Here is a 27556-nt window from a genome sequence, read left to right on the forward strand (position 1 = left end):
ACTTCGAGGACCTCCTTAATCCCACTGACACGTATTCCGAGGAGGAAGCAGAGTCTGGGGATGAGGGGAATGACCCGCCAATTTCCGGGGGCGAGGTCACTGAGGCAGTTAAACAACTCCTTGGTGGCAGAGCCCCTGGTGTTGATGAGGTCCGCCCCGAGTTCCTGAAGGCTCCGGACGTTGTAGGGCTGTCCTGGTTGACACGCCTCTGCAATGTTGTGTGGAGATCAGGGGCAGGACCCGTGGACTGGCAGACCGGGGTGGTGGTCCCGATCTTTAAGAAGGGGGACCGGAGGGTGTGTTCCAACTACAGGGGGATCACACTCCTCAGCCTCCGTGGGAAAGTCTATGCCAGGGTGCTGGAAAGGAGAGTTCGTCTGCTAGTCGAACCTCGGATACAGGAGGAACAATGCGGTTTTCGTCCTTGTCGCGGAACACTGGACCAGCTCTTTATCCTCTCGAGGATACTTAAGGGTGCATGGGAGTTTGCCCAACCAGTCTACATGTGTTTTGTGGACTTGGAGAAGGCATTCGACCGTGTCCCTTGGGGTGTCCTGTGGGAGGTGTTGCGGGAGTATGGGGTGTCTGGCCCATTGCTACGGGCCATTCAATCCCTATACAACCGTTGCAAGAGCTTGGTTTGCATTGCCGGCAATAAGTTGGACTCGTTCCCGGTGGGTGATGGGCTCCGCCAGGGCTGCCCTTTGTCACTGGTTCTGTTCATAATTTTTATGGACAGAATTTCTAGGCGCAGCCAAGTGGCAGAGGGCTTTCGCTTTGGTGGCCTCAGAATCTCATCTCTGATTTTTGCGGATGATGTGGTTCTGTTGGCTTCATCGAGTGAGGGCCTCCAGCTCGCACTGGAGCGGTTCGCAGCCAAGTGTGAAGCAGCGGGAATGAGGATCAGCACCTCCAAATCTGAGGCCATGGTTCTCAGCCGGAAAATGGTGGAGTGCCCACTCCGGGTCGGGGATGAGTTCCTGCCCCAAGTGGAGGAGTTCAAGTATCTCGGGGTCTTGTTCGCAAGTGATGGGAGAAGGGAGCTGGAGATCGACAGACGGATTGGGGCTGCAGCTGCAGTAATGCGGACACTGCACCGGTCCGTCGTGGTGAAGAGGGAGCTGAGTGTAAAAGCGAAGTTCTCAATTTACCATAGGTGGCCATAGGTGAGGGTAGGGATCTACGTCCCTACCCTCACCTATGGCCACGAGCTGTGGGTAGTGACCGAAAGAACGAGATCGCGGATACAAGCGGCGGAAATGAGCTTCCTCCGAAGGGTGGCTGGCCTCTCCCTTAGAGATAGGGTGAGAAATTCGGCCATCCGGGAGGGGCTCAGAGTAGAGCCGCTGCTGCTCCACATCGAAAGGAGCCAGCTGAGGTGGTTCGGGCATCTGACAAGGATGCCTCCTGGGCGCCTCCTGGGTGAGGTGTTCTGGGCATGTCCCACCGGGAGGAGGCCCCGGGGCAGACCCAGGACACGCTGGAGAGATTATATCTCTCGGCTGGCCTGGGAACGCCTTGGTGTTCCCCCGGATAAGCTGGAGGAGGTGGCTGGGGAGAGGGAGGTCTGGGCCTCTTTGCTTAGGCTGCTGCCCCCGCGACCCGGCCTCGGATAAAGCGGATGAAGATGGATGGATGGATGGTGTCACATGGCCCTCTTCCTATTGAAAAAACAAAAGTTGTATCCAAGAAGGAGTCTCTTGATTGTCAACCTTCTGATCCTCCTGCAGAGTTCCTGACTTGGTTAGATGTTGTGAAATTGTTTTTCTAACTGTGGTAATAAATCAGTCATCATGACCTTTAGCTGTCTTCTGTGGTCATTCAGGTGTTTTGTGTGAGTTGCTTAGCTGCTCAGTGCATTCCTTCCTTTAATAATAAATGAGATAGTAGGTTTGAGGTTCTTGCTCTCTCTGACTAGTTTATTTGGGTTTTTTCTATTATGATTTTCATGCAGTTGTCCTATAATTCACAGCGTGTACATCAGCTAAATTTGTTTCTTCACTGAACACTCAGTCAGGTTATTGGTCTAGCTAGCTGATGATGTTGCTTTCTGAATTCTAGTCTCCAACAAGCTTCATGCCTGCAGTTCAAACCGAGTCTGCGCAAATCTGTTACAGGTAATGAAAAGAAATCCACACCTCCCCTGTTTACTCCTCCCCTGTTTGGGGTGGCTGTAGCTCAGGTGGTAGAGCAGGTCATCTACTGATCGGAAGGTTGGTGGTTCAATTCCTGGCTTCCCCTAGTCTGCATGCCAAATATCCTTGGGCAAGATACTAACCCCAAATTGCTCTCCGATGCATCCATCGGAGTATGAATGTGTGTGAATGTTATCTAGAAAGCACCTAGAGAAATGTGCTTGGGTGAATGCACAAGTTGTGTAAAGCGCTTTGAGTGCTCAGAAGAGTAGAAAAGCGCTATATAAGAACCAGTCCATTTACCATTTACAGCCTCTCTGGTAACGTTTTCTTTTCATTAGACTAACAACCACATGACTAGTATCACAATAAAGTAAACTTTGTTTGTAGCAGTTGTTGTATGTTTAATATTAAGCCAACCAGTTATAGAATGTACGCATGTGATATGACGCGAGGTAACAGCTCTAATTTACAGATCCATTTTCAGATATTTGGGTTTAACAGGTTTGCAGTGGTCATTCAGATCCTCTGTGTCACATAGTTTCAGGTGTCCTAGTCCAGGTGTGTTCCTGTGTACTCTGACTGGAGTCATGTTTAATATAAGTCAGAAAGCAGAGCTGCTGTACAGGATTGTCCAATGGGATGAGGACCTCCTCCAGCCAGCCAATAAAAAGGCTGCAAGCCCGCTTTTCAATATTGAGAGTTCAAAGGATGCAGTCCGTCAGCTTCACCTCCCACACTGTGAACCACAGGAAGGTGAGCAAAGCACTGCTCATGACATGACACAACTGTTAATCCATAGTTCTGATGGCGTCCCCTACTGGCTATAGAATTTGGTATTTTTCTGCTGACTGACCATTGCTGATGTTTGCCTGACAAACATTTTAATCCAGACATCCTGCAGATCTCATTAATATTTTTATTTCACATCCACTCAGCCACCACTGTTAAGCAGAATGTAGAGAAGCAGGACCTCTACTAAGAGCAGACATAAGTTATCCTCCAACTTTCCCATTGTGGACGGTTAAAATGTCTGCCTAATTATGAACCACACTGTACAATTACAGTAACAATCAGGTGGTAGCACAGACCTTAGGATGGGAGGGATGTAAGGAGAAACATCTGTGCCATTGCAAGAAACAAACTTAATTTTTCAGAATAACTAAAAAAGATTTATTCATTTTTAATAAGAAGTTTCGGCTGCTCACTTACAAACTGATTGGGAACTTTTGAGTGGTCTTTTTAAGACCTCTGTAGTAAACAATGTGCAAAAGCCAAGGAAACCCAACGACTGATTTCTAAGCAGTGTTTGATTCTTTATCTGACCCTGGACACCATATCAAGGCTTTATATCTAAAATCAGATTCACTGTCACTGTAAGGAGGTTTTGGGAGTCAAACAGATGTCTGATGGCTTTGTGTTTTCACAGCTCTGCTTTCCGACTGTCTGTCTGTAGTCCACATCTCTGCTGGTAAAATGAAGGTCCTCAAGCCTCGAAAGATCACAGACACTCACGTGATCGTGGAAGTTACTCACCTCTCTTCCTTTGGCCTCGTGTGGAACATAAAGAGGTTTTGGAACAAGGAGAAACCAGTTTCGGGTCAAGTTTTGCTGTTCCTTGAACGAATAAACTTTAGAACACAGAGACAAAACCTCAATGTGCTTCTCCTGACAAGCAACATCCCAGTGGAAGAGGTAAAGATCTATGAAAAGCTTCTCACTCAGTCCTAACGTTTGACAGAGCTGCTGAGATATGTAGTAAACGGTTTTGTACTGATGATGAATAGGTAACACTGATCTATTTTGGATAAGCCCTCTAATTAAAATGGTCTTTTAAAGGTCAGGGTGAAATACAGAGATGCTAACTTCATCCAAGCACCTTCCAAATGTAAACTCATCAAAGACCACAGATACACTGTTCTCTGTCCAGTTGCCTATAAAGTCCAGCCTCCAGTAAGTACTTCTGTTAATTAACTACTCCTTGTGGTTATGAAACTCATGCTGTGGTCCTGCTTTGTAGGAAGAAGATTTTGACCTGGATTTTGGAACAAACTACCCTCCAACATTTCAGATCCGCCTTCCTGCAGACACTGAAGAAGTCACAATAACAATCCAAGGCCAAACAAACACAGATGTCTGGAAATGCACTATTGATCTACCAGGTAAAACCTATATCTACATCACTCCGCCTGACATTCAATTAGAAACTATGAGTGATATATGAGTGTCCTTTTTAGTATGCCTTATTTCCTTCATTCATGATTTACTCCCATTTAAAACATGCTGTGCTGTTCTTTTATCAACTCTCATTCTGGCATCATTTGCACTGCCCAGGCCCAAAGGCTCCTTTAGATTCTAAATGCCAAGAGTAAGGCACAGATGAGGGTCCAGAACAGTCCAAATTCCAGAAATTGATCAGTGTGGAGTCAGGAGAATGCTAGCTGCAGATGACAGGCAAAGTTCTGACTGCGATGTTTTTGCAAAAATACAATGAAGAGCACTGCTTTAACTGTAGACCAAATTAAATATCAGTTAGGTTTTGGAGGGAGGGTGAAGTTTGCAAATGTAACTCTGAGATTATTGTCTAAAATTGTACACTCAAGCTAGTAAAACAGAACAGGACTGGCAGCAGGTTTAAAGTGAAAAGCTAAACTTGTCATGCACTGGTGGGCATCCTGGACACAAGCGCAGTAAAGTACAGCCTCCATTCTAAATAGGACACCGATAATGAGGCCATCAGCAATCAGGTGAGTAATCAGCAATATCTCACAGGTGTGCAGCAAAAGAGTAGGAAGTTGGGTGAGCTCTGCCCCTGAAACAAACAGACCAGACACACACACACACACACACACACACACAGAGATAGAGGAAAGAGAAATAGGTGAGGCAAAGTACATAAACAGTGTCAGTCAGTGAGATGTCCACCCGAGTGCCTGATCAACAGCTGACTGTCAGAAGGCACCGAAAACAAGAAAACCTAAAGCGCAGAAAACATCTACAGTTAGTTATCGATGTGTTCCTGTTCACCTGAATCATTTTACTACCAAAAATGAACGCTGTCAGGGAAAACTCCATTATATTGTCCTCTGGAGGTTTTTAGAAGACTAGTCTAATAGTGTGCTGCACATACACAAAAAAAACCCCAAACATCAAACGTGTTTTTAATACACGAGACACAAGCCGCACAACAGGGTCAGTATGTCACCACTTAACAGCACCAGATGTTTAGCAGGTGTGTATCTGCAGGTTACTCTGTGCACAAAGCAGTATCACATACTCACAAGCTCTGTCACACCTTCACTTCAAGTTACTGAACATCGTTTTCCTGCTTCCTGCCCCCAGAAAGAACACGCAGTCAGTCAACGCCCCAGATCCTCCCACCAGACAAGCATCTGTTTGCAGTTCGGAAGCAGTTTGTGGATCAAGTGTCAGATGCGACTGTGAACCAGCTGCTGGACAGCCTGCTCCAACAGGGAATTATAAATAAGGAAGAAATGGATTCAGCTAGAATCAAACCCAGAGCTGACCGAGCTCGAGATGTGATAGATGTGGTGCGAAACAAAGGAGAAGAAGCCAGCTCATCCCTGATTGATGGCCTCCGTGAGTTGGATCCATACCTTTCTGAAACCCTGCACCTGAGCTAAGATGAGCTGAAACAGTTCTTTAATGAAGTTATTGTAAAGCTGTACTGCTGTCTGCGTTTGGTAAATTTAAAATGAAGGCCTAATTTTCATTGTTTGTTTCTTGGTTTTGTATATTTTTGTCATTTGTTTTCCTTGTGAGCGTGCTCAGAGAGATAAATCAGAGCTCTAATTATTCAGTTGTCTGTCTCTGATATATTTTTATGGTTTCTTTTTGTTGTTTTTTTCCTGAACCTGAAATAAAACCACTACCATCATCAGTGTGTGACCTCAAACCATCAGGCGCCTCAGAATGAGATGCCATTGAGGCTAACGGATGTGACTGGTCGGTGACCGTCACGTAGGTGTGGACTGTGAGAAGGTGTGTGTGTGTGTGAATGAAGACAGGTGAGCAGCAGCTGTGATAGTTTGGGCCACAGAGACTTTATTAGAGATTTCAGGTGTTAGGTGAGTCCAACAGGTGAGACAGGAAGCAGAAAACCCTTCACATGTTGGAAGACTGAGGTCTAACTGAACGGCTCTAAACGTCCCACAGCATCAGGACGGTTTCTGATTGGTTATAGTGAGGGGAAGGAGTGATAGGTGAGGATCAGGGGGTGGGGCTAGAGGTTACAGTGAAACAGGTCACTTCTGTTCAGGCATCATGTCATCGATGCTCTCTCCGGCCTCCAGCCGCTTCTCCATCTCCACCAGCAGGTTAACGCCATCCACCACCATTTGCACCAGCTCCACCTCTGAGAAACCCAGGCGGTCCGCGTTGGAGATGTCAAAGACTCCACCCACTGCTGCAGTGTCCACACCACCTTAGACACAGACAGGAAGTGATGAATGAGACAGAGAGGGACAGGTGTTCCTTCCCGTCTGCTGTGCGTGCTCCTACCTGTTCCTCGCTTCTGCAGCCGCAGCCTCTTCAAGATCTCGCCGAACTTCTCGTGCTTGCTCACGTTTGGCAGCTTGACGTGGACGCCAGCTCGCAGGCCGGTGCCCAGGTTGGACGGGCAGGTGAGGATGTAGCCCAGGTGCTCGTTCCACATGAATTCATGACCTCGCTCCTTAAACAGTTCCTCGATCTGCCAGAGAGAGAGGTGAGACAGGTTAGACAGCTTCAGGTGTGACACTATGGGGTGAGGGAAATAGGAAGTGGCGTGCTGACCTTGGTGAGGCCAGTGCAGAAGCGGGTGAACACCTCCCTCATGTTTCCTCCTTTCTGCATGCTGATGACACGCAGATGATCCTCCTCGTTCACCCAAACCAGGAATGTCTTATTGTCATTGTGCCTGCAGGTGAGTAAGGCGTTATTCTTCCATCCTTGAAAACTGCTTCTTTCACTCCAATTCTCAAAAAGTCTGGTGCAGATCCCAATAATTTTGATAATCTCTGCCCTGTATCAAACCTCACCTTTATTTTGAAAATCTTTGAGAAAGTTGTTGCCACCCAGCTTCACTCATACCTCAATGACCATAATCTCTATGAAAAATTTCAGTCTGGTTTCCACCCCAATCATGATACAGAAACTGCTTTGTTAAGGATTACTTATGACCTTCTGATGGCAGCTGACTCTGGTCTTTTAACCATCCTCATCCTTCTCGATCTTAGTGCGGCATTTGACACCATTTCTTATAATATCCTCCTGAGCATAATTAGCATCCATTGGCATTAGTCACACCCCACTTGCCTAGTGCATCATATCTCTCTCGCGAGGGAGGATTCAGGGTCACCTCATCCAGCCCTAACTGTATGCTTTAGCAAAGAGGAAAGTTTTAAGCCTAATCTTAAAAGTAGAGATGGTGTCTGTCTCTTGAATCTAATCTGGAAGCTGGTTCCACAGAAGAGGGGCCTGAAAACTGGAGGCTATGCCTCCCGGTCTACTTTTAAATACTCTAGGAACAACAAATAAGCCTGCAGTGTGAGAGCAAAGTGCTCTAATGGGGTGATATGGTACTATAAGGTCATTAAGATAAGATAAGACAGTAATAAATGCATGAACTAGTTTTTCAGCGTCACTCTGAGACAGGATATTTCTAATTTTAGAGATATTTTGCAAATGGAAGAAAGCAGTCTTACATATTTGTTTAATATGTGCATTGAAGGACATGTCCTGGTCAAAGATTACTCCAATGACAAGGTAATGAATACAGAGTAAGAATCTGGTTAGATACCATATTTCTTAAATTTTCAGGGCCATATACAATAACTTCAGTTTTATCTGAATTTAGAAGTAGAAAATTAGAGGCCATCAAGGTCTATACAGCCCACATCACTTTTTGGACACCGTTCAGACAGCCAGCAATTTAAAGAGAACATGCAGCTAAACACGTCACTCCTGGCCTGACTGGGGAGGGGACCAGATAAAACTACATAGTCTGACATTGTTTTGGCAAAGTTACACACCAATTCAATATTGATTTTAGTGACTTTCGATTGACGTAACTATGTCATTACTGCCGACGTGAATTACAATTTTACTGAATTTACGTTTACCCTTAGCCAGCAGTTTTAAATTTCCCTCAATGTCGCCTGCTCTGGCCCCTGGAAAACAACTGACTTTGGTTGTCGGTGTCTCTAGCTTCACACGTCTCAGAACAGAATCGCCAGTTTCCAGGGTTTCATCCCTGACGGGTGTGTTGCAGAGTGAGGAGGAAGCAGTTAGACACATGAACAGGTTGGTGGTGTACCTGGGGCTTCTTCTTAAGACTATGCTTCCTCTTCACCATCACCAAGCCATCCTGTTTCCCTGGCTGCTTGAGGCAGTCTGCTAGGGGACAGTTAGCGGGGCCTATGCTAATTTTGGCTGCACCGGTTACAGTGGCCTGACTAGCTATGGGTTTTTCAAGGGTGCGAAACAGTCTCCAATTCAGTGATCCTGGCCTCCAGAGCTGCAAATAGGCTACATTTTTTACAAGTACTGTATCATTACTGCTAAAGGGGGCTGAGGAGTAACTAAACATCTGACACAATGAGCAGGAAATTGCAGGGAGGACAGGTGAAGATGCCATGCTGATTTGATCAACCGGTCCCTTACCAAATTTCCCAGAGGAACCCACCCGAGAGATTAATAAAGTTTTATCTTAATGAAACTGACAACTCCTGGGCTTGGGAGAGCCTGATTGTCCTGCAGAGACGTTTGCTGCCAGATACTCGATGGTCACATGTACACTGACACAGACCTACACTCACCCCACCCCCACCCCCTCCAAACGCCATCGAAGCTTATATCTTCTATGTTGTGAGATGTGATGATTCATGTGCTATGTGCTGAGGTGTTTTCTTCTGTTCTCAAACTGATCTCACTGCTGGAGCTCAGTCTAGGGGGAGTTCTTTTGTTCTCCTTGTCTTTCCTTATATTGTGCATTTTCCATTGCTATACCTCTCAGACCTGTCTTCCCCATGTGATGTTTCTGTAATGTATGTATGGTCAGAAGGGTAAGATGGCGGTGGCAAAGGTTGGCAGCCTTAACCCAATTTCCTTCAGGGCCAACCTTAAGGATCAATAAAGTTTTATTGAAATGAAATTTTTAGATAGGGTAAGACAGAAAATCTACACAAAAACACCACTGTGTGTTGGAACAGGAATAGGAGGTGCTACTCTACCACAGAACACCACTGTTTGGAAACAGGTTTGACATTTTCTCATTCAGCTGCTCTAAAATACCAAATGCTAAAAAACATTGGAAGGATGCTTCTCTGGTTGTCTTTGACCCAGTCCCTCTTGGATCCATTCTGGGTCCTGCTCTTTTTCATTCTACTTGCTTCAGAAAGCATGGCTCCCCATCTCATCCCTTTTAATTCACTATGCAGATGACACCCACCTTCACTTTAACACTGTAGACCAATCGTTCAAACTCCCAGCAGTCTCTTTGATAGTTTCACGTTCCTTTAAGATCAGTCGGTTCATATAACCAGTTGCTCTAGGTTAAAGATTTGAAAGCTTTCAATGGGTTCTGCCGCTTCAAATCTGCTTTTAAATCAGTGTTTAATACAAATGCTATGACCTGGCTTTAATACAGCTTAAATTGAGACTTGTTTATCACTTTTTCAATAAAATTAAAAAAAAATAAAGACTTGTGTATATATATTAAATTATCATGTTTTTAAGAGGCACTTGTTCAGCACTGGTTGATTTGAAAATAAGCTGCAGAAACCTGAAGTTTCCAGAGCAGGTCAGATGATGTTCAATACCCAATTTTTCTGTCTAAATTTAAAGGTGCACTGTGGAAAAAACAAACAAAAACAAACAGTAAAAATTTTGTTTTGATTTTTGAGTCCTGCTGAACATGAAGCTGTCTACAGGGGTGGATGTGGTGGTCGGGTGGATGTTCAGTGAGCTTGACACTACGACCAAGGACTGCTGCGATTTTTTTATTCCATGAGCAAACTGATGTTTATTCCTCATCTTTGAACTGATTATTTCTGGTCACTTTTTTTTTATTACTCTTTCCAACTTTTACCTCTGTTCAATCAGACTCACCTTTTTTATTACACCTACATCTGTTTTTATGAATGTATGAATCTTCCATTCTGAGTCAGTATTTTTTGTTCTGAACTTTGACCTCGACTCGGTTATTTTTTTTTATTCTGTCTCTCATTATAGTTATTTTTATACTGGTGTTTGTTCAGAAAAAGGACATATTTGAGACACTCTAGCTCAAAGTTTATTCTCTCTCAGCATTTCTTCATTCTGTTAGAATCAGGTTAATTTCAATCAATTTCTGGCTTTGGAGTCATATTTTTCCAAACCAATACTTCATTATACCCCCCCCCCCCCCCCACACCCCTGCCCCTCCACCCCCACCCCACTTGTAGGGTTACATACTGACCAGATGCCACGGCCGTCGGGCCAATCGCGGGCCATGCCGGACGCCAGCAGCAGCGGGGACACAGGCTTATCAAAAAGGAAGTGGTCATCAATGAGTTGCTGCTGCTCCTCCTCGGTCATGTTCTTCAGAGCATAGTACTTCCCCTTCAGGTCTCCTTCCAAGGAGGCCAGAGCTGCAGCCACCACACAGTAGGTTAAAGGTCAGAGGTACACATAAACCCTACTTCAGGATGACAGGTGAGCAAACAGGAAGTGGTGTCAACTGAACTAGATGGAGCTGTTTCACAGAATCACTTTTAATGGGACAGGTATTGACTTTCAAAATAAAAGCAAATTAAAGGTTTAATTGTTTCACTAAAGGTGACCAGGAAGTTTCACCCCCCTTTAGATTTCACCCCCTTTTAGATATCAAATCATATGAAGTTTCCTGCCAGCATCTATCATTAATTACATTTTATTTTTACCCATCATACCTAAACGTTACCTATAAAAAAGTCATCTTTACTCTGATGAGTGTCTTGACTTTCTACAGGAAAACAGAGTACCAGTTCCTCACACTTTGATGCAGAGATACCGGAGCAGCCTGAACTGTTTAGGTCAGGTGTGGCAGACTCCAGGCCTCGAGGGCCGGTGTCCTGCAGGTTTTAGATCTCACCCTGGGTCAACACACCTGAATAAAATGATTAGCTCATTACCAGGCCTCTGCAGAACTTCAAGAAATGTTGAGGAGGTCATTTAGCAATTTAAATCAGCTGTGTTGAATCAAGGACACATCTAAAACCTGCAGGACACCGGCCCTCGAGGCCTGGAGTTCGACACATGTGGTTTAGGTGGTCAGGAGTCGGCCTGGCAGCTGAGGAAATCATACAGAGATCACATGATCATTCTGAGACCCGTATTTCTGTGGGTCTTAGAATGGCTCAGTTAAATGTCTCCTGGTTCCTGAGGTCTTTAAAAGCAGGTGTGGAACTGGCTCAGACAGCAGGGGGCAGCAGAGTCTCAGATCTGCCGGCTTTAACCGGTACAGCCCGGCTCAATCGCATTTGAATATGAAAGACAGGCTTTAAATGGCAAGCTGTCGGTCTCATTAGCAGTCTCAGCAGGACGGCTCTCAGCTCAGGGTTATGTAAGAGTTTGATCTGCTGCTGCGTTCACTGACACACTCAATGAGGCATCATGGGAAGTATCTAAATAAAGACTTATCCTCTTCAGCTGCAGACCCAGCTGAATGAAGCCTGACTGACGAGAGTTTGTACCTCACCTACTTCAGCAGGACCACAAGAAACTGCTGCATCAGACGGTCCCTAAACGCACCACCACAGTTTAAACTCAAAGTGAATTTAACAAACAATAAAAACCTGATTTAGAATCCGTTTGTTCTCATTTTACTCTAAAACTGACATCAGCATCAGTGTGATGGACGCTGCTCTGAAATGCTCAGACAGACGCTCCCTCTCTGAGTCTGACCTTTTCTTTACGTCCTTCCCAAAGCTGAACAAACAAAACAGGAAGTGTTGAGTTTCAGTCAGATGCTTGAGTCTGTAAATGCTGCATTTTAAATGAGTTAAAGGTCTGTTTCCGTTCGTTCTCCAGCTTTTTCCTCAGGTCAGTTACATAATGGCGCTAAACGCTTTAAAAAAAAACAAAAAAAACAACAAAACCTCGATCTTGAGCTCAAGCTTGTTAAAACAAAAACCAAAAAAATCTATGTGCATATATTTTGTTTGTTTTGTTAAGTTCAGGTTTACACATGTAGTTTCCAATCATGAAACAGTTTTTAGATTAGTGTTAATTAAAAATCTTTGTTATTTGGAGCAGATCAGATCTCTAAAAAACACACTATAGTATGCTTCAGCATTTTTCTTTACATGAAGGTTTTAGTGACATTTTGGTTTAAGAAGGAGGGACAAACCTGAACTTTCAGGTCAGAAGGTCAGGCTCTGCTAGGAACATAACTTTGACTGAAGGACATACTTTAGCTTCAATGAGCGAAGAATGACAGTGATCTACAGTAGAAGTGCTGACAGTGAGGTATAATACAGCAGTCTGCAGGCAGAGGGCAGAGTGATGATGCTGCATGCGGCAGAAGATGCAGGAAGTGACCTCGTACTTTCAATGGAGAGGTTCTCAATAGTGCGTCGCTCTCCACGGCTGCAGTGTGGCGGCAGACAGAAGCCACGAATGCTGCGTCCTGTGCGAACCCGAGAGCTGAGCACATAGTTTGGATCCAGATCATCTCCACCCTGAAACACAAAGGAGACACAAGAACAAGAGGGTCAGAGTCCATCACTGCCCACCCTTCAGAGGTCACCACCACCCTCAGCTGACACACCAAAACCAAATCATTGAGCCTTGCAGCCAATAAAGAGTTTAAGAGTCACCTGTTGTTGGGTAGGACTTCATGTCTGGGCTAAACACATCACATGCAAGAATTCAGTACCCTAGTGAATAATCAGTTCTGTGGAAAATAGCATCACCAATGCTATTTAGGTTATTTAGGTTTATTTAGGTTATTACTGCCTGACAGTTTAATGCCAATAAAGCTGCAGCTGAAAGAATAAAACTGTCTCCAGAGCTCTGTCCTGCTGATGGGCAGTGATGCTGAGGCTGTGACTTTCAGTCTGAATTGGATTTTAAATTCCTCAGAATTATGCAGCCCTACACCTGTCCATGTTAGTGATTATGAATCTGCTGCCAACTCCGACAATTTCATGTGAATACAAAGTTTTGACAATGCTGTGATTGGTTTTTGGCGTGAATCCTTTCGTGTTTGGTTTGTCTGTTTGAAATAGCTCCAGGACAGCTCTGAGATTAGAGCATTACATCTGAATGAGCATATCTTCTGTAACAGGTGTGTTCACCTGTCCTTGACATTAAGTGTATGTACCGTAATGATTGTATTTAAATCTGTTTGTCCTGAATGTTTTTTTCCGCCTGAGGCTCTGGTCATGAATTCCACAAATAATGAGATGTGTTTGAACTGGCTTCAGGTGAGTTTATCATTTACCTGGAGGTTGTCAGGGTTCAGGTCTGTCTTGTGTTTGTCTGTTGGTTTGTATCCTCCATGGCGGTCTTCGATCACTGGATCCAACAGGTCTTTAAACACTTCATACGTCTCCTCGTCTCCGGCCACACAGCCCACAGTCATGATAAACGGATGACCTGTAAGGGGAAAGGATGGACAGTCACTTCCCCTTGTCACAGCCAACATCTATGGGCCTTAAAATGACTTTTTTTGACTTCAAAGAGAAAACCTAAACATGACGGACTGTGCCAATGGGTTTGTTTGGTCTGTTTCACAATTTCCTTGTAGGATAGTGTGTTATGGTCTTTAACGCACTAAGAGGAGCTAAATGAACTAAGGAGGATTAGAAGAGGAGGATCAGGTGGTTGGACTGAAGGTCAATACTATGTCCTGCCCTTGGGTGGGAATTATAGACCAAAAATTACCTTGATCTAATGAGTCTATCCAATTAAAGAGTTTATTATTAACAGAATCTCTCAATGTGAAGGTGACAAACACGCAAAGTTACATGTCTGGTGAAGGCTTAACTGGCTTATGTAAGAGCCGGACAAGCATCGGATAGAGGCTTGGTTCCTATTCTGAAGGTTATTGGACTAGGCTGAAGTTGTCTTACTTTGAGGAAGAGTTACTTGGACAAGGAGGTGGATCAAGGGTCTGAAGGATGTTTTGGAGAAATGGAACATGGTCCAAGTGTCTAAGGGTGGAGTTGTTTAGTTGTTTATTTGGTCAGGTTTTAGGGAGGTGTTAACATATATGCCAAATCAGTCGCCTTGGCACAATTAGCTGGTCTGGAGGAGATTTGTCTTATTTTGGGAGGAGTTACCAGCACCTTGGTAAGGGGCTGTTTAAGGAGGAGGATGGTGCTTTGGGAATGGGGTACCTGGTTCTTCTGAAGGTTGAATTGTGTTGGAAGGTACACAGTTTTTAGGGAGCCATTTATGTGTGACCATTTGATGAAGGAGTGTCTACCTGGCATTGATGATAAAGTTATCTGGTTTAGAACTTGTTACCTTTGTTTGAGTTCAAGAATAGAGTTTGAGCTCTTAATGCTGACTGTGGGAGGGGTTACCTGGGTTGTCAACGCCAGTCTGGATGACATCGTCCAGGGTGAATCCGCTGGACGTCTCCTTGTCCCTTAGGTTGGCGTACATTTCGGACGTGAGCACCTTGGCCATGTGGTTGTTGTGCTGGCTGAGGTCAGGGTACTCCTGCTCCGCTGTGTACTTCAGCTTCAACTTGTTGTGGGTGTTTCCAAAAGGCATGATGACGTCCGGGCTGCTCGCCTGCCGCAAAGCCATCGGTTACAGTCAAAGTGTTCAATAACACAGCATTACAGCATCAAACAGTTTATGTATTTGCACGTTAATCTATCTCAGACACAGAAACCGATCGCTTACAGCACTTTCCTAAACAAGTTATTGCTAAATTTGTACTGACAGTAAAACTTTTACACTAAAGTTCAGTCAGTAAAAGGAGGCTGGTCACAAAGATGAAGAAACTCAGGCATGCATTTGATAACTTCTGGAAGATTTCTGGATGTGATTTGAATGTCTGAATATTCATGTATTCATGTACATGTTGCTGCTAGTAAAACGTTGACTCAATGAAATACACTTGATTGTTTTTGAGAGGAAAGGCCAATAAAACGGCCCATTTTCTCCACAAACCTGGTCTGAGGGTGCTGGGTCAGACTCTTCCCACTGAGGTCACTTTTCGTGGGTTTTATGGTCATGTGATCACATTTATATTGATTCTTATGAAAACATCACAATTAAAATGGAAATGTGATGAAGAAAAACATGCCTTTAATTCCTAAGAAAACATAAATAATCATTACAAAAATGTGTATGTGACACAATTTACTGATCAATTAAAATGATTGATAAAACTGCCTTAGCTCTGATTGGTCAGTCGCTGATGAAGCAAAGTCAAAAGGTAAAAAACTCAGATGCTGACTCAGCAAAAATCTTTGCGACATCAGGTTTTTTTTTTTCTGCAAACTTTTAGAAACGCCTCAAACCCTCCAATCAGGTTATAAATTATCAACAACCTGATTGGATTGATGAGCTTCTGATCTTTACTGTAACTCTCACAATTGCAGTAAAAGTACTCTGTTACTTTCCATTGGCTGTATTTATGCAGAGTGCAGACAGGATCCTGGCTCGGTATGGTTCGCTCTAGATCATTAAGGCCGCGGTCACCTTCAGCGCCTCACTGCGCGCACAGAATCGACTGAATCGGACCGGTTCTGACTGGCTAGAACTCTGCAGGGCTGAGTGACGTCACCAGCTCCAAAAAGCCGTCAAAATGAGGCGGAGCTTGCGCGCACTGTTTGAAGGTTAGACTGCTTAATGTGCACAGGCAGAGCTGCAGTCTCCGGCTGCACCGGTTCGGGGGGAATTGTATGATATTTGGAGGCTGTTGTTGAAGCTGCGGGCGCACAGCAGCAGTCCTGCAGATGGATCAGCTGACCGTAAATACCACCACGGTAAAGAAGCTTTGTGCGCGCGGGCGATGCTGACTGCGCAACACCTGCACGCAGGACAGAGCGCAAGGTCGCTAGCGCGCGCGCACACACACACAGACACACACACACACAGTCTGCAGCAGCCTCCCAGTGCGTGTGTTTGTTTCTTTATTCTTTGACCCTCCATCTCCCTCTGACCGCGCGCCCCTTCCGACTCGTTCCTCTTGCCCTGATGCACGGCTGTATGAATGTGCTGTGCTGTGATTGGTCGGCTCGCATGCTCATACCTGTGGTTCGGTGTGCGGGATGCGGCTCTGGAGCGGGTCCGTGCTGCTGCTGCGGATTAAAGCGGCTCGCAGCCTTTTATACCCGCCCCCAGATCGTCATTGGCTCCTATTTACAGTCCATTCATTCCATTGGGCACAGACCCGCCGAGGGTCACGTGGTTGTTTCTCAACCCCACCCCACCCCCTCCCCTCTCTCTCTTTGTCCCGCACGTTCTCTTTTTGGTCTCCTTGTTTTTCACTCAGTGATCTGTCACTAGTTAGCTAACATAAACCAATGAAAGTCTCTTAGCAGAAAACGGCCAACAAACCCAGTGACGTCGCGTTCTGCACTGTCACAAGATGGCGCTAAACCATTGTGACAGTGCACAATGGTTTATTGTCTATACAATGACAATAAAGAGCTATTCTATATTATTCTATTCTATCATCATCATCATCATCACAACAGCATCATCATATTCATCACATCATCATCACAATCATCACATTGACATCATCATCACCGCCATAATCACATCATCATCATCACCACCATCATCATCGCATCATCATCATCAAATCGACATCATCAACACCACCATCATCACATTATCATCATCATCACCATCATCATCACAAAATCATCATCATCACAAGGCATCATCATTACCACCATCATCACATTATCATCATCACCATCAATTTAGACAGTACAACTTTGTTGCTGTTTGGTCAGGCTAAGGAAACATCACTTAGTGTAATTGTGAGCGGTCTCTACAGTCCTGCAGAGGTGTTCTTCATCATAAAGATGATAGTTCTCTGTGTTCTGGTTCTTTGTGTTCTGGTTTTGGTTCTTTATTTAGGTTCTAGTTATTTGTTTAAAGTTCTGGTTCTCTGTGTTCTGGTTCTTTGTTTAATGTTCTGGTTCTTTGTTTAAAGTTATGGTTCTCTGTGTTGTGCTTCTTTATTTAGGTTCTGGTTCTTTGTTTGAAGTTATTGCTCTCTGTGTTCTGGTTCTGGTTCTTTATTTAGATTCAGGTTCTTTGTTTGAGGTTCTGGTTCTTTATTTAGGTTATGGTTCTTTGTTATGGTTCTTTATTTAATGTTCTGGTTCTTTGCTTAAAGTTATGTCTCTGTGTTCTAGTTCTTTATTTAGGTTCTGGTTCTTTGTTTGAAGTTCTGGTTCTATGTCAAAGGTTCTTCCTGGGCAGTATGGGTTGAGGCTGAAGGCAGAGTCGGGTTCTCAGTGTTGTCCTGTATAAATAATGACTTGAACTTGCTGCAGGGGAGGAGGCACTGCACACCATGATGCCCGTCTCCATGGTAACAGGGATGGGGTGAAAGGGTTCACACCGGTTGGTAAACTCTGTGGGGGTGCTGAGGTCTGTCAGACTTAAATCATGTGATCTTACACAGGAAGTAGAGAGAAGGCATCGTAGAAGGCAGCATACCTGAGTCCAGGACCATGCCCTGCAGAACCACAACATTGTGTGTTTGTGAGTGTGTGTGGTGTTCCATGCTGACAGCATCAGCAGGATCAGGTGGTGAGAGCTGAATACAAACCAGATCTTCTGCTCCTCCCCCACCTGTCCTCATCCATTTTCAGAGCTTGATGCCCCTCCCCCATCCTCCATCAGCATGTTGAGAGGCTGCAGTATGCCCAACCACCACACACCACAAGACACACACACACACACACACATATAGACACACACAGACCATTGTCATTTATTCATGACCGAACAGAAAGAGACGACAAGGGCAAATGAAGGAGGAGGAGGAGTGTGTAAGTGAGTGTGTGTGTGGTGGTTGTGGTGGTGGTGTTGGGGGGGGGGGGGGGGGGGCTTCTTTGTGGTCAGGAAACCTCGTATCTCCCTGCTGTCTCTTTTTGCTTCGCCATCGTTCACTCGGAGGAAATCCTAGTATCTCCGTACTTACAGGGTTATCAGCTGACAGCAGCCTTGACGCGAGCTCACCCTACTCCTCCCGGCAGCCAATCACAGCCCTCCACAGCCTCCACTTCCTGCCATTGGCTGAAGATGTTAAAAAAGAACAGGGTACTTCATGCGCATCAACGGGTCAGTGAACACCTCACAAAGAAAGGGAACATGGCTGACTGATTTACTGTGGTGAGCTTTAAAGGGCCGATCACCCCAGCAGCTGATCAACTATCAGCCTGATAACACGTGAACATCCTCCCAGACAGGAAACTGTTTGATCCCCACTCCTTCTTTTGGTGGTGATGACATCACTGCCTCCATTCAGCTGCTGCACAGTGTGAGGAGTTGCATGTTAAATAAAGTTTTGTGTCTGAACAAAAGGCCGCTGGCAGCTTTTAAACAGCAGTGTTCATGGTCTCCTCGTTCCTCTGAGTGATGGCTCCACCAGGACCGTTACCCGGCAACCGCCATCCCACCACCATGTATGCTTTATTCAAGACAAAGAGGAAAGGAAGGAATTAAGTGCAGGATGGAAGGACAGAACACGTGTTGGGGGAACAATTTTTTGCAGCAATCGCATCCTAAGGACATCAGCTGACTGTGCCGCTCGCTCGGTGCACCGACCTGATAAGGAGTGTCAGACTGCACCGGTCACATGACCGAAACAGCTCTCCTCCCCACAGCCCTCATTCAGAAAGCTTTATAAAACTGAACATTACAGCTATTAACTGAATTCTCCTGGTTCAGTGCAGCTAACCAGCAATGAAGAACCTGACTGACTGCTAACCATAGATAGAGAGAGTGAGGGTGGACCCTATATCGATGTTTTTAACATGAAGTTGCTGCTGCAGCCAACAGCTGGGCAAAAGTGACCCCTAAAACACACACTCTCTTTTTGGACTCCTTGTTTTCCACTCAGTGATCTGTCACTAGTTAAACCAATGAAAGTCTCTTAGCAGAAAACAGCCAGCAAACCCAGTGACATCACGTTCTATACTGCCACAAGATGGCACTAAACATGCTCTAAAAACATACTCGTTCGTTAGAGGAGGGCTCCAGGGTGGAAACAAGCTGAGTATACGTTTCGTATCCTCTTTGGTGCTGTAGAGGTGCTGACATGACCAAACAACATCCTGCTGGAAAAACCAATATGGCAGCTGCCAAATTGCTGAGGTAACGCTGATTCAGCTTCCAACCTCTGCCATTTAACGTTGAAACCTCTCAGCTGTCAGGTTGGTAGTTTGAGTCCCGTCTGCCTGAACCACAGAACACACAACAATCTGCTGATGGGAAGCAGCAGATTGGTTCCCATCAGATGACGTGATGTCATGTGACATTAGGATGGGAAAATGTGACCAGTAAACACGACCGGTTTGTCGTCTCTCACAGTCACAGGTGCATTATGGGCCATTGCAAGGTGATTGCAATCACCACAGCAAACAGGCAGCTCACTCTCGCTCTCTCTCACACACATGGTTCATTAATTAAGGCCCTTTCTTGGAGCCGTGATGTCACTCAGAGTTGAGGAACTTGATTGGTTGTTCAGCAGGAGGCTGTGGAGAAGAAGAGGCTGTGTTACATAATTGGAGGTGTCTGAGGTTACTTGCTAGCAAGGGAGGCCCCAACCGGTGTCTCAGAAAGCACTCTGAATCCTACCGCAAAATGACCCCGACGACGGCCTCCGCTTGCTGCCTTTTATTGGGAAAACAGTTCACACAATACACATCCCAGCAAAAGCACCTCCCACCGTAAAACCCCCAAATGGGTCTAAGACAAGGCATTATGTATGTGTAAGTGTAAACATCTGTATGCATGTGCAAGAATGTGTGTGTGTGTGTGTGTGTGTGTATGCATGTGAGAATGTGTGTGTGTTCGAGTGAGTGTGTGTCTCTCTAAAAAACATACTCGTTTGTTAGACAGTTCTTCTGTTAAACATTTTAAGCATCCAATCTGCTAATGTGTTCTCTCTTCTGCTTTTCTATCATCACTACAGAAAACTAAAACTCTTAATACTCTACCATATATAATCTCAAAGAGTCAGACCGTTCTCTGTTGGAGTAATCCTCATGTACATCTTAACTAATTCTATACAGTCTAACCATGTCCTGCCTGTCTCTTCCATTGTTTTCCTAAGTCTTAGCTTTTCTGTGCCATTAGTTCTCTCTACCAACCCTGCACTTTGTGGATGATATGAACAATGATGTTTTAGATGCTGTGCCATTAATCCAATCACTTAATTTACAAAGTGTGGGCCATTATCACTATAAATAGTCTCCGGAATCACGTGTTCCGGGATGATATTCTTACATATGGCTTTGGCAACCGAAATAGCATCTGCTTTCCTAGTTGGGACGATTTCTATCCACTTTAAAAAAGGGCACACTATCACTAGACTAGTGAATAACTTGAAATGGGTGACTGGGTCTGGGGAATTTCCCTCTCTTAGGTTTCAAATTACCCCGAGAATTGTGCTTGCAACATATCATACATGCCATGCAAAAAATGTTTTAAAGTATTAAATCTAAGTATGAAAATGTTGCTCTACTGCTTCCATCATCCCTCCTGTTGAGACATGGCACGGCCTGCATGTCTGCCAGTGCATCTCGTATAATAGGCAACGTCTGCTGATGTTGCACTGCTAAAATGTGAACACCATGTGCTCCTAAAGCTGCCTCTTTTGCAATCTTATCTGCAAAGGCATTCCCTAATGCAACTGGATCTTTCCCTCACGTGTGTTGCACGTGGCAATTCTACTGGGCAATATTATTGCTTCCAGCAGATTTTGCAGGAGTTTGGCGTGTTCTACAGGCTTCCCTTTAGAGGCTGCCACACCTCGTCTCACCCACTGCACTGCAAAGAAATGTAATGTAGCAAATGCATATAGGCTATCAGTGTATATTGTGTAGAGGAATTTCTTTCACTAAGGTATTAATCACATTATTTCATTGTTTTAACATGTCTGACACTCATACTTGAGACAAATGGTAGGGGGTGTAGCAAAGATGTTGGGGGGAAAACAGGAACTCCAGAGGACCAGTCTTTTGTCTCTTGAGGACTCTGGGAAGTAGGCAAGGGAGTGTGAACCTTAAGGTGTGAAACAGCTGTGTACTGCCTTTTGTTCCTGGAGAAGGTATTTAACTGAGAGGTTGACTTTGGCTCAGAGAGACTCTGCTGACCGTCGGTCCCGCGGCCATGGGGCTCCACAAGCTTGGTTGTATGTTCTTTGTGTGTGCTTGGAAATAAAAGAATGTTAGCTACCGCTCACCGCTCGTCTGCAGGCTTTATTTAAGTGGAAAAACTTCCACAACAAAATGGCGCTGTGAGCAGGGTGGTCCGTGTGGTCGCTGAACAACGGTTCCGTGAACGGGCTGATCACCCCTGAGGGAAAAGGTACCTTTGTCCTACCAGCTGTTGAAGCGAAGGAAATGGAGGAGTCACGTAGCCGTGTGTTTCAGTCACCACCGAGATCATCGATTTTGAGGGGACTTCTGCAGATGGGTGAGTTGTAGCTAACTTGTATACAGTCATGGAGAGTTTTTTTGTCTGGCCGAGGGGGGGAACGCTGGCCGACCCCGGAGTTCGAGTCTCCGGGAGGAAAACCTGGTGGTTTGAGGCCCCAGGCTTGTGTTGGGTACGGCTCATCACAAGGACAGTGGCTCGCGCACGTTGTTGGGGAGAAGCCGGCCCAGACCTGTGTTTCGGTCCAAGTACGTCACAGGAACGGCGGTTCGGGTACACTGTCGGGATCCATCTCTGTGTACTATAGTGCACGGAGTGGCGGTGTTCGTTCCTTGGTCCGTAGAAGGCAAGGGCCTCACGGGGGACGCCTCGTGTAGTAAAATGGGATCTAGATCCAGTAGATCGGCAGACGTTCCACCAGGCGGCCAGAGACAAAACTCAATACATGACTGTGGTAAGAATTGAGTAAATGTGTAGTGTGTAAGATTGCAGAGAATGGTTGTGTGGGAAAAGTTGATGTGTGTGTAAAAAACAGTGAAAAATTGGGTTACAAAATGTTGAAGATGGGGAACAAAAACAAAGAAAAAAAAAAAGAGAGGAGTGTAGAAATGTGTGTAAAAGTTGTTTTCAACTAGTGGGAGAGGGTGGTACTGCAGGCCACCAGCTCCCCTAGGGTGGACACACACGAAATTTTTTTTTTAGCAGAATTGTTGATAAAAATAAGCAAAATAGGAAGAGGGTTTGGTGTTTTTCAACGTAAAACAACTACAATCTCTCTGGGTTTTTAAGAAAGGGGAGTTCAGAACCAGAGAGGGGAGATGTGTTGTTTTAAGCAATGAGAAGAATGATCAAAATGTTTCAGTGTGTCACTTGCAGGTGAAGAGCAGACCTGGATCAATTTTCCACATGCAGCAGTCGGAAGAAAATTATAGGTTAACACCATTAGAAACACTCAAGCCAAGCTTTGGCTAAATTGTTTTACAGCTTAACTTCCACGTGTTTGTCACCCTGAGAACACAAGCTCCAAGAATCTCTCCCTGAAGACAAGAAATGCAGTTCCAGAACAACGAGATGGATCTCAAGAGCTCACAGCAGCATCCTGAGCAGTGAAGAAAAGGTCCAGCAGCAGCAGCTGTGCAAGACAGCGACAGCAAGGAGAAAAATGGCATCATCATGACTGGATGGATGGATGTGCATTTCCAACGAGCTGCACCTTCACTGTGTGTGAATGGACTTTTGAAAAGACTGCTTGAGTTGGACATTTGCCACTTTCGGCGCAAAAATGGCAAAATGAGACAGTGGAAAACAGGACAAAGCTGAAAGACAACTGACTCTCACTGGACTGCTGCAAGGGGGAGAGATGAGATGAGACCACAGTCAAAGGAGAAGGGGACAACATGGAGGAAGGCTGTTGTAGTGTGGGAATGAAATTTGGGTTTAGGAAAATTGGGAAGGAAAAAACGACTGCCTTGCGTGGAGAATTGAAAAGTGTCTGGAGCACCGCAAAGAGGAGAGGTACACAAAAAAATAACACAAACAGAAAAATGCATTAATCCTACTAACACAAACACACATGCAATGAAGCTCATGAAGACCAAATAGCATTTTAAGCATGCATTTCTGTTACCGTCATCTTGTCCGGTTCACTTAGTGGGTTAAGAAGTGATACATAGACTAGTGAACTAGTATTATTTTTGGGGAAGGATGATTGAATCATTGCAGGGGTGAACAGAATGCTGCGGGAGGGTCAGATGAGTGGGGACTAATAGATTATTGAGTTTCTGGTTTCTGATGTGTGAGGGAGGTCTTATCGTGATACACATCTGGGTACATGGGGAAAACAAAAACTCATTTTCTAATAGAATATTGCTGTTGTGTGAGGTGTGTGTGACTGGTGGATGAAAGTTTTGGGGATTTACTGATGCATTTTCTTTTGGTACCACTTTGAACCTGCCAATTAGTTTTGTTTTTTCATCATTCTAAGGGAGTACGCTTAGACAACTTCTAAAAGAGGCCTTCATGTTTTTTTTATTTTTAACAGTGCACTGAGATTTTTGTTTGGCAATTTTCTCTTTTTCAAGCAGGCCTGCAAGATCGGAATCGAAAGCGCTATACAACATGTTGATCAATCGCAAGTGAGCTTCTCCAAAATTAAAATGGGCTCAGGAGAAAGCCACTTATTTGGGACAATCAGAAAACAAGTCCCTGGCAAAAAGGATTCAGCGAGGTAATCCAGTCTAAATTCTTTTTTATTTTTTGAACTGACGTCATTGCTGGCAGTAGAAACTTATTGCGACACAAGAGGTTCTGCTATCAGCAATAAACACGGGGATTGACTGGACTGACAAAAACCTGACTGACTTGACACCAATATGCAAGATTGCACCTCCACCCAGAGAGACAAAAGGGTGGATGTATGTATCTTTTTACAGGAGCAGAAAGGTGACAGCAACATCCTGGGTTGCATGGGCTTTTGAGCCGTGCTGACTTAACCTTTTAATTGCCACTTTCTGTGTCTTTGTGAATTTACCAGCGGTGTGTTATTCATGACCTTGTATTGTTTACAGTGCAGAGGTCACTGTGAGAAAGTGTGCATACAGACGTGCTGCGCTAACATCTATATCACTTTTTTCCACAGCAGAGAGCATAATCATATGATCTAATCACATGATTTACAGCAGGACACACCACTGGCTAATGTTTTTTCTTACAACAGGGCCTGGAGTGAAGCTACTCCAGGGGAGAAGCCCTGAGAATTTTTAAGAGACAATGCACAACTTCATTGTGCATGTCTAATTGTGCTAAGCTAACATAGGGCAAAAGAGGGTTTTTTTCCGGGGAAGTTTTCATTTTTAAATTGCAGGAACCGTGACATGAGGGATATGGAAGGATTGACTGAGGCGCAGATGCAGACCATGCCTGGGAGACAACGCTTCAAGAGGACCACTGAGAAGCAGGGACCATCTGCAGGACAACAGACAAACGACAGTGGGCTTCCAAAGGATTGTCACGAGGAGATTTTGAACAGCAAAATCTTAAAAATAAAATGAAAGAGTTTCGTCGTTGACGCTGAGGAAGACAACTAAGGTGTACGACGTGCTCTGCCTTAAATCTACAGCTGCGTTGGAACAGAAATCGAGGGATGGAGAGAGCGTGCTAAGCTCCAAAAGTGACAGCGCAAGGAAGATCAGCGTTGGAATTATGACTCTGTAAATGGCACAGACACCAGGAGCCATAACTGTGACAGAGACTGACCACCTAATGCTGTTTCACTTTGCCATGCAAAGTACTTTGACACTCTGGAGAAGACCTTTCCTCTGTATCATTGTTGTTTCCATTTGCATGTGAGAGCTTAGATTGTGGGGAAGATTAAAGATGAACAAAGGGTGGTGGGAGAACAGTGAAGTGAGGATACACGGTGTGAAACTCCTTTAAGTGTACAATAATGTTGATGTGATATACAGAATGTCAGGAAAGAAATTCTGGTTTTAATGTGATTCTTGATTTTAGAATCAAAGGGTGGGATTGTAGAGGAATTTCTTTCACTAAGGTATTAATCACATTATTTCATTGTTTTAACATGTCTGACACTCATACTTGAGACAAATGGTAGGGGGTGTTTCAAAAATGTTGGGGGGAAAACAGGAACTCCAGAGGACCAGTCTTTTGTCTCTTGAGGACTCTGGGAAGTAGGCAAGGGAGTGTGAACCTTAAGGTGTGAAACAGCTGTGTACTGCCTTTTGTTCCTGGAGAAGGTATTTAACTGAGAGGTTGACTTTGGCTCAGAGAGACTCTGCTGACCGTCGGTCCCGCGGCCATGGGGCTCCACAAGCTTGGTTGTATGTTCTTTGTGTGTGCTTGGAAATAAAAGAATGTTAGCTACCGCTCACCGCTCGTCTGCAGGCTTTATTTAAGTGGAAAAACTTCCACAACAATTGTTACATTTCATCTCTCTGCAGCTTTACACGCTTCCGTTAAAGCCACCATCTCTGCTGCTTAAGCAGATATGAAACATGCTAGTTGTCCTGCACTGATAACTTTCTCACTATCTACTACAGTAAAACCTGTTTTAGCCTGTCCCTCTGCTGTTGTAAAGCTCGAACCATCAACAAACCAAACCATTCCCTCAACGAGTGGCCAGTGTTGGGAAGGTTACTTTTAAAATGTATTCCATTACAGATTACAGATTACATGCCCCAAAATGTATTCTGTAACGTATTCTGTTACGTTACTCAATGAGAGTAACGTATTCTGAATACTTTGGATTACTTAATATATTATCATGCTGTTTACAACTACTTGAATGTACTATTGCTATGATTTATTACTGTTACTGAAGGTCCGCGGCTCCGAACCGTAGTAATGGGACCTCTGGCTAATACGGTGGGTTCTGTGTCGGGCTCGTAGCCGAAAACTAGCTTTAATAGCTTAATAGCTTACTTACAACTGGGCTCGTCAGGCTCTCTTCTTGGCTGCAGTGGTTATTATTATATTTACATGCTTCCAGCTCCCGTTTTTTCTCGATGACAGCTCGTACTTTTCCTTTTTCTCCCTCCCTCGCTCGCAGACACATAACAGGTATGGCAGTCCATTCTCCCTGCAGCACAGACTACACTGCCTATGATGCTACATTCTTTAGAGCTATACCTGTAGCATTCTGCCTATTAGCTTAGCACAACAACAACAGGCGCTCTCTCACCCAGGAAACACGCAGAGAGAGAGCGTCACCCTGTAACCATGGCAACCGTAACGCTGCCACCTGGAACGACAGAACGTAGCTGTCAAACAAAACCCAAACAGTCCTGACCCGCCACAATATGAAACAGGAAAGTACCGCCGTGTAATCCATTTATTTCAACAAAGTAACTGTATTCTAAATACCACCTTTTTAAACGGTAACTGTAACGGAATACAGTTACTCATATTTTGTATTTTAAATACGTAACGGCGGTACATGTATTCCGTTACTCCCCAACACTGCGAGTGGCACATCTGTTAAGTCATCCCTTGGCTTACACTCCTTCTCCACGTGCTCTCTACACTCATGAGAAGTGCCCTCTTCTTTCGTTGGCAAAAGGGTTGATTGATTCAGAATTGTGCACCATTTTATGGTTATGTGTGGTTGTGAGAGTAATAGTGACATTAGAGACAAGTGTCTTGCAGCTGACAGAAATGTAATTTTAGTCTGCAGTAGTAGACATCTACCTCATGTGGAACTAATAGTATCAAAAGGTGAAATAAACTATTTCCTGAAACATTGTACAGCTGAAGCTGCTGCACATTCTGATCTCACACATGGAGGTAAAGCACAAGCAACTAGAGCAAATCTTTTAGGATAGTAAGTTACTGGCTTCACTTGTGGAAAAAGTGCTGTTAGTTATTTCACAGTCACCTGGCATTTGTGCTGTTCACAGAACCACAAATCCATCGCTGGACCTCCACTGCGCTGTTACTTTTGGATCTTGGCACGTTCCCTCCATCCCTCAGGTTCTCATGTTCCAACGCCCTGAACAATTTAAGGCAGAGTATGTTGTACACCTTAGTTGTCTTCCTCAACGTCAACGTCGAAACTCTTTCACTTTATTTAAGATTTTGCTGTGCGAAGTCTCCTCATGACAATCTTCTGGAAGCCCAGTAGCACAGCTCAGCACAGCAATACTCCAAACCTGTAACCCTGTTTAAAACATTAGTCTGTGGTTAAATGTTTAGCTTGTTTAACTCCCAGCTCCAGCCTGTGTCATAGAAGACAAAGTCTTTAAGTTAGAACAACTTCACATTTGCAACCAACTGCAACTCATAAGTGTAAT

The 27556-nt window shown here is 44.7% G+C and overlaps 2 protein-coding genes and 1 pseudogene across 2 annotated transcripts in view; 1 reads left to right on the forward strand and 2 right to left on the reverse strand.

Annotated features, from left to right (window-relative positions):
* LOC146502278 (NACHT, LRR and PYD domains-containing protein 3-like) overlaps positions 1-6069 on the forward strand; it is a 41681-nt gene extending 35612 nt beyond the window's left edge. Inside the window, exons 11-15 of the mRNA XM_085133342.1 lie at positions 2591-2891; positions 3565-3830; positions 3975-4088; positions 4156-4297; positions 5478-6069. Coding sequence (XP_084989468.1) covers positions 2591-2891; positions 3565-3830; positions 3975-4088; positions 4156-4297; positions 5478-5779 — 1125 coding nt within the window. The 3' untranslated portion in view covers positions 5780-6069. The remainder of the gene's footprint in view (positions 1-2590; positions 2892-3564; positions 3831-3974; positions 4089-4155; positions 4298-5477) is intronic.
* A 111-nt stretch (positions 6070-6180) lies between these two features.
* On the reverse strand, positions 6181-16476 carry LOC146502280 (creatine kinase B-type). The gene is made up of 8 exons (XM_085133457.1): positions 16372-16476; positions 14687-14900; positions 13600-13754; positions 12703-12835; positions 10594-10765; positions 6930-7053; positions 6657-6846; positions 6181-6579 (listed from the first exon to the last, which is right to left on the reverse strand). Exons 2-8 carry the CDS (start codon positions 14877-14879, stop codon positions 6401-6403), a joined length of 1146 nt encoding a protein of 381 aa, XP_084989583.1. The 5' UTR covers positions 14880-14900; positions 16372-16476; the 3' UTR covers positions 6181-6400.
* Positions 8003-8772, reverse strand: LOC146502281 (uncharacterized; annotated as a pseudogene).
* Positions 16477-27556: the final 11080 nt, after the last annotated feature.

This window comes from Neolamprologus multifasciatus, chromosome 15, assembly GCF_963576455.1.
Source record: "Neolamprologus multifasciatus chromosome 15, fNeoMul1.2, whole genome shotgun sequence".
In the NCBI taxonomy this organism is placed as follows: Eukaryota; Metazoa; Chordata; class Actinopteri; order Cichliformes; family Cichlidae; genus Neolamprologus; species Neolamprologus multifasciatus.

Excerpts from the sequence above, each read along its gene's own strand:
- LOC146502280 (XM_085133457.1), bottom strand. The coding sequence starts at position 14,879 with ATGCCTTTTGGAAACACCCACAACAAGTTGAAGCTGAAGTACACAGCG. Across the intron at positions 13,755-14,686 it reads GACTGGCGTTGACAACCCAG|GTCATCCGTTTATCATGACT; the intron begins GTAACCCCTCCC and ends TTCCCCTTACAG. Across the intron at positions 12,836-13,599 it reads TGAACCCTGACAACCTCCAG|GGTGGAGATGATCTGGATCC; the intron begins GTAAATGATAAA and ends TTTGTGTTTCAG.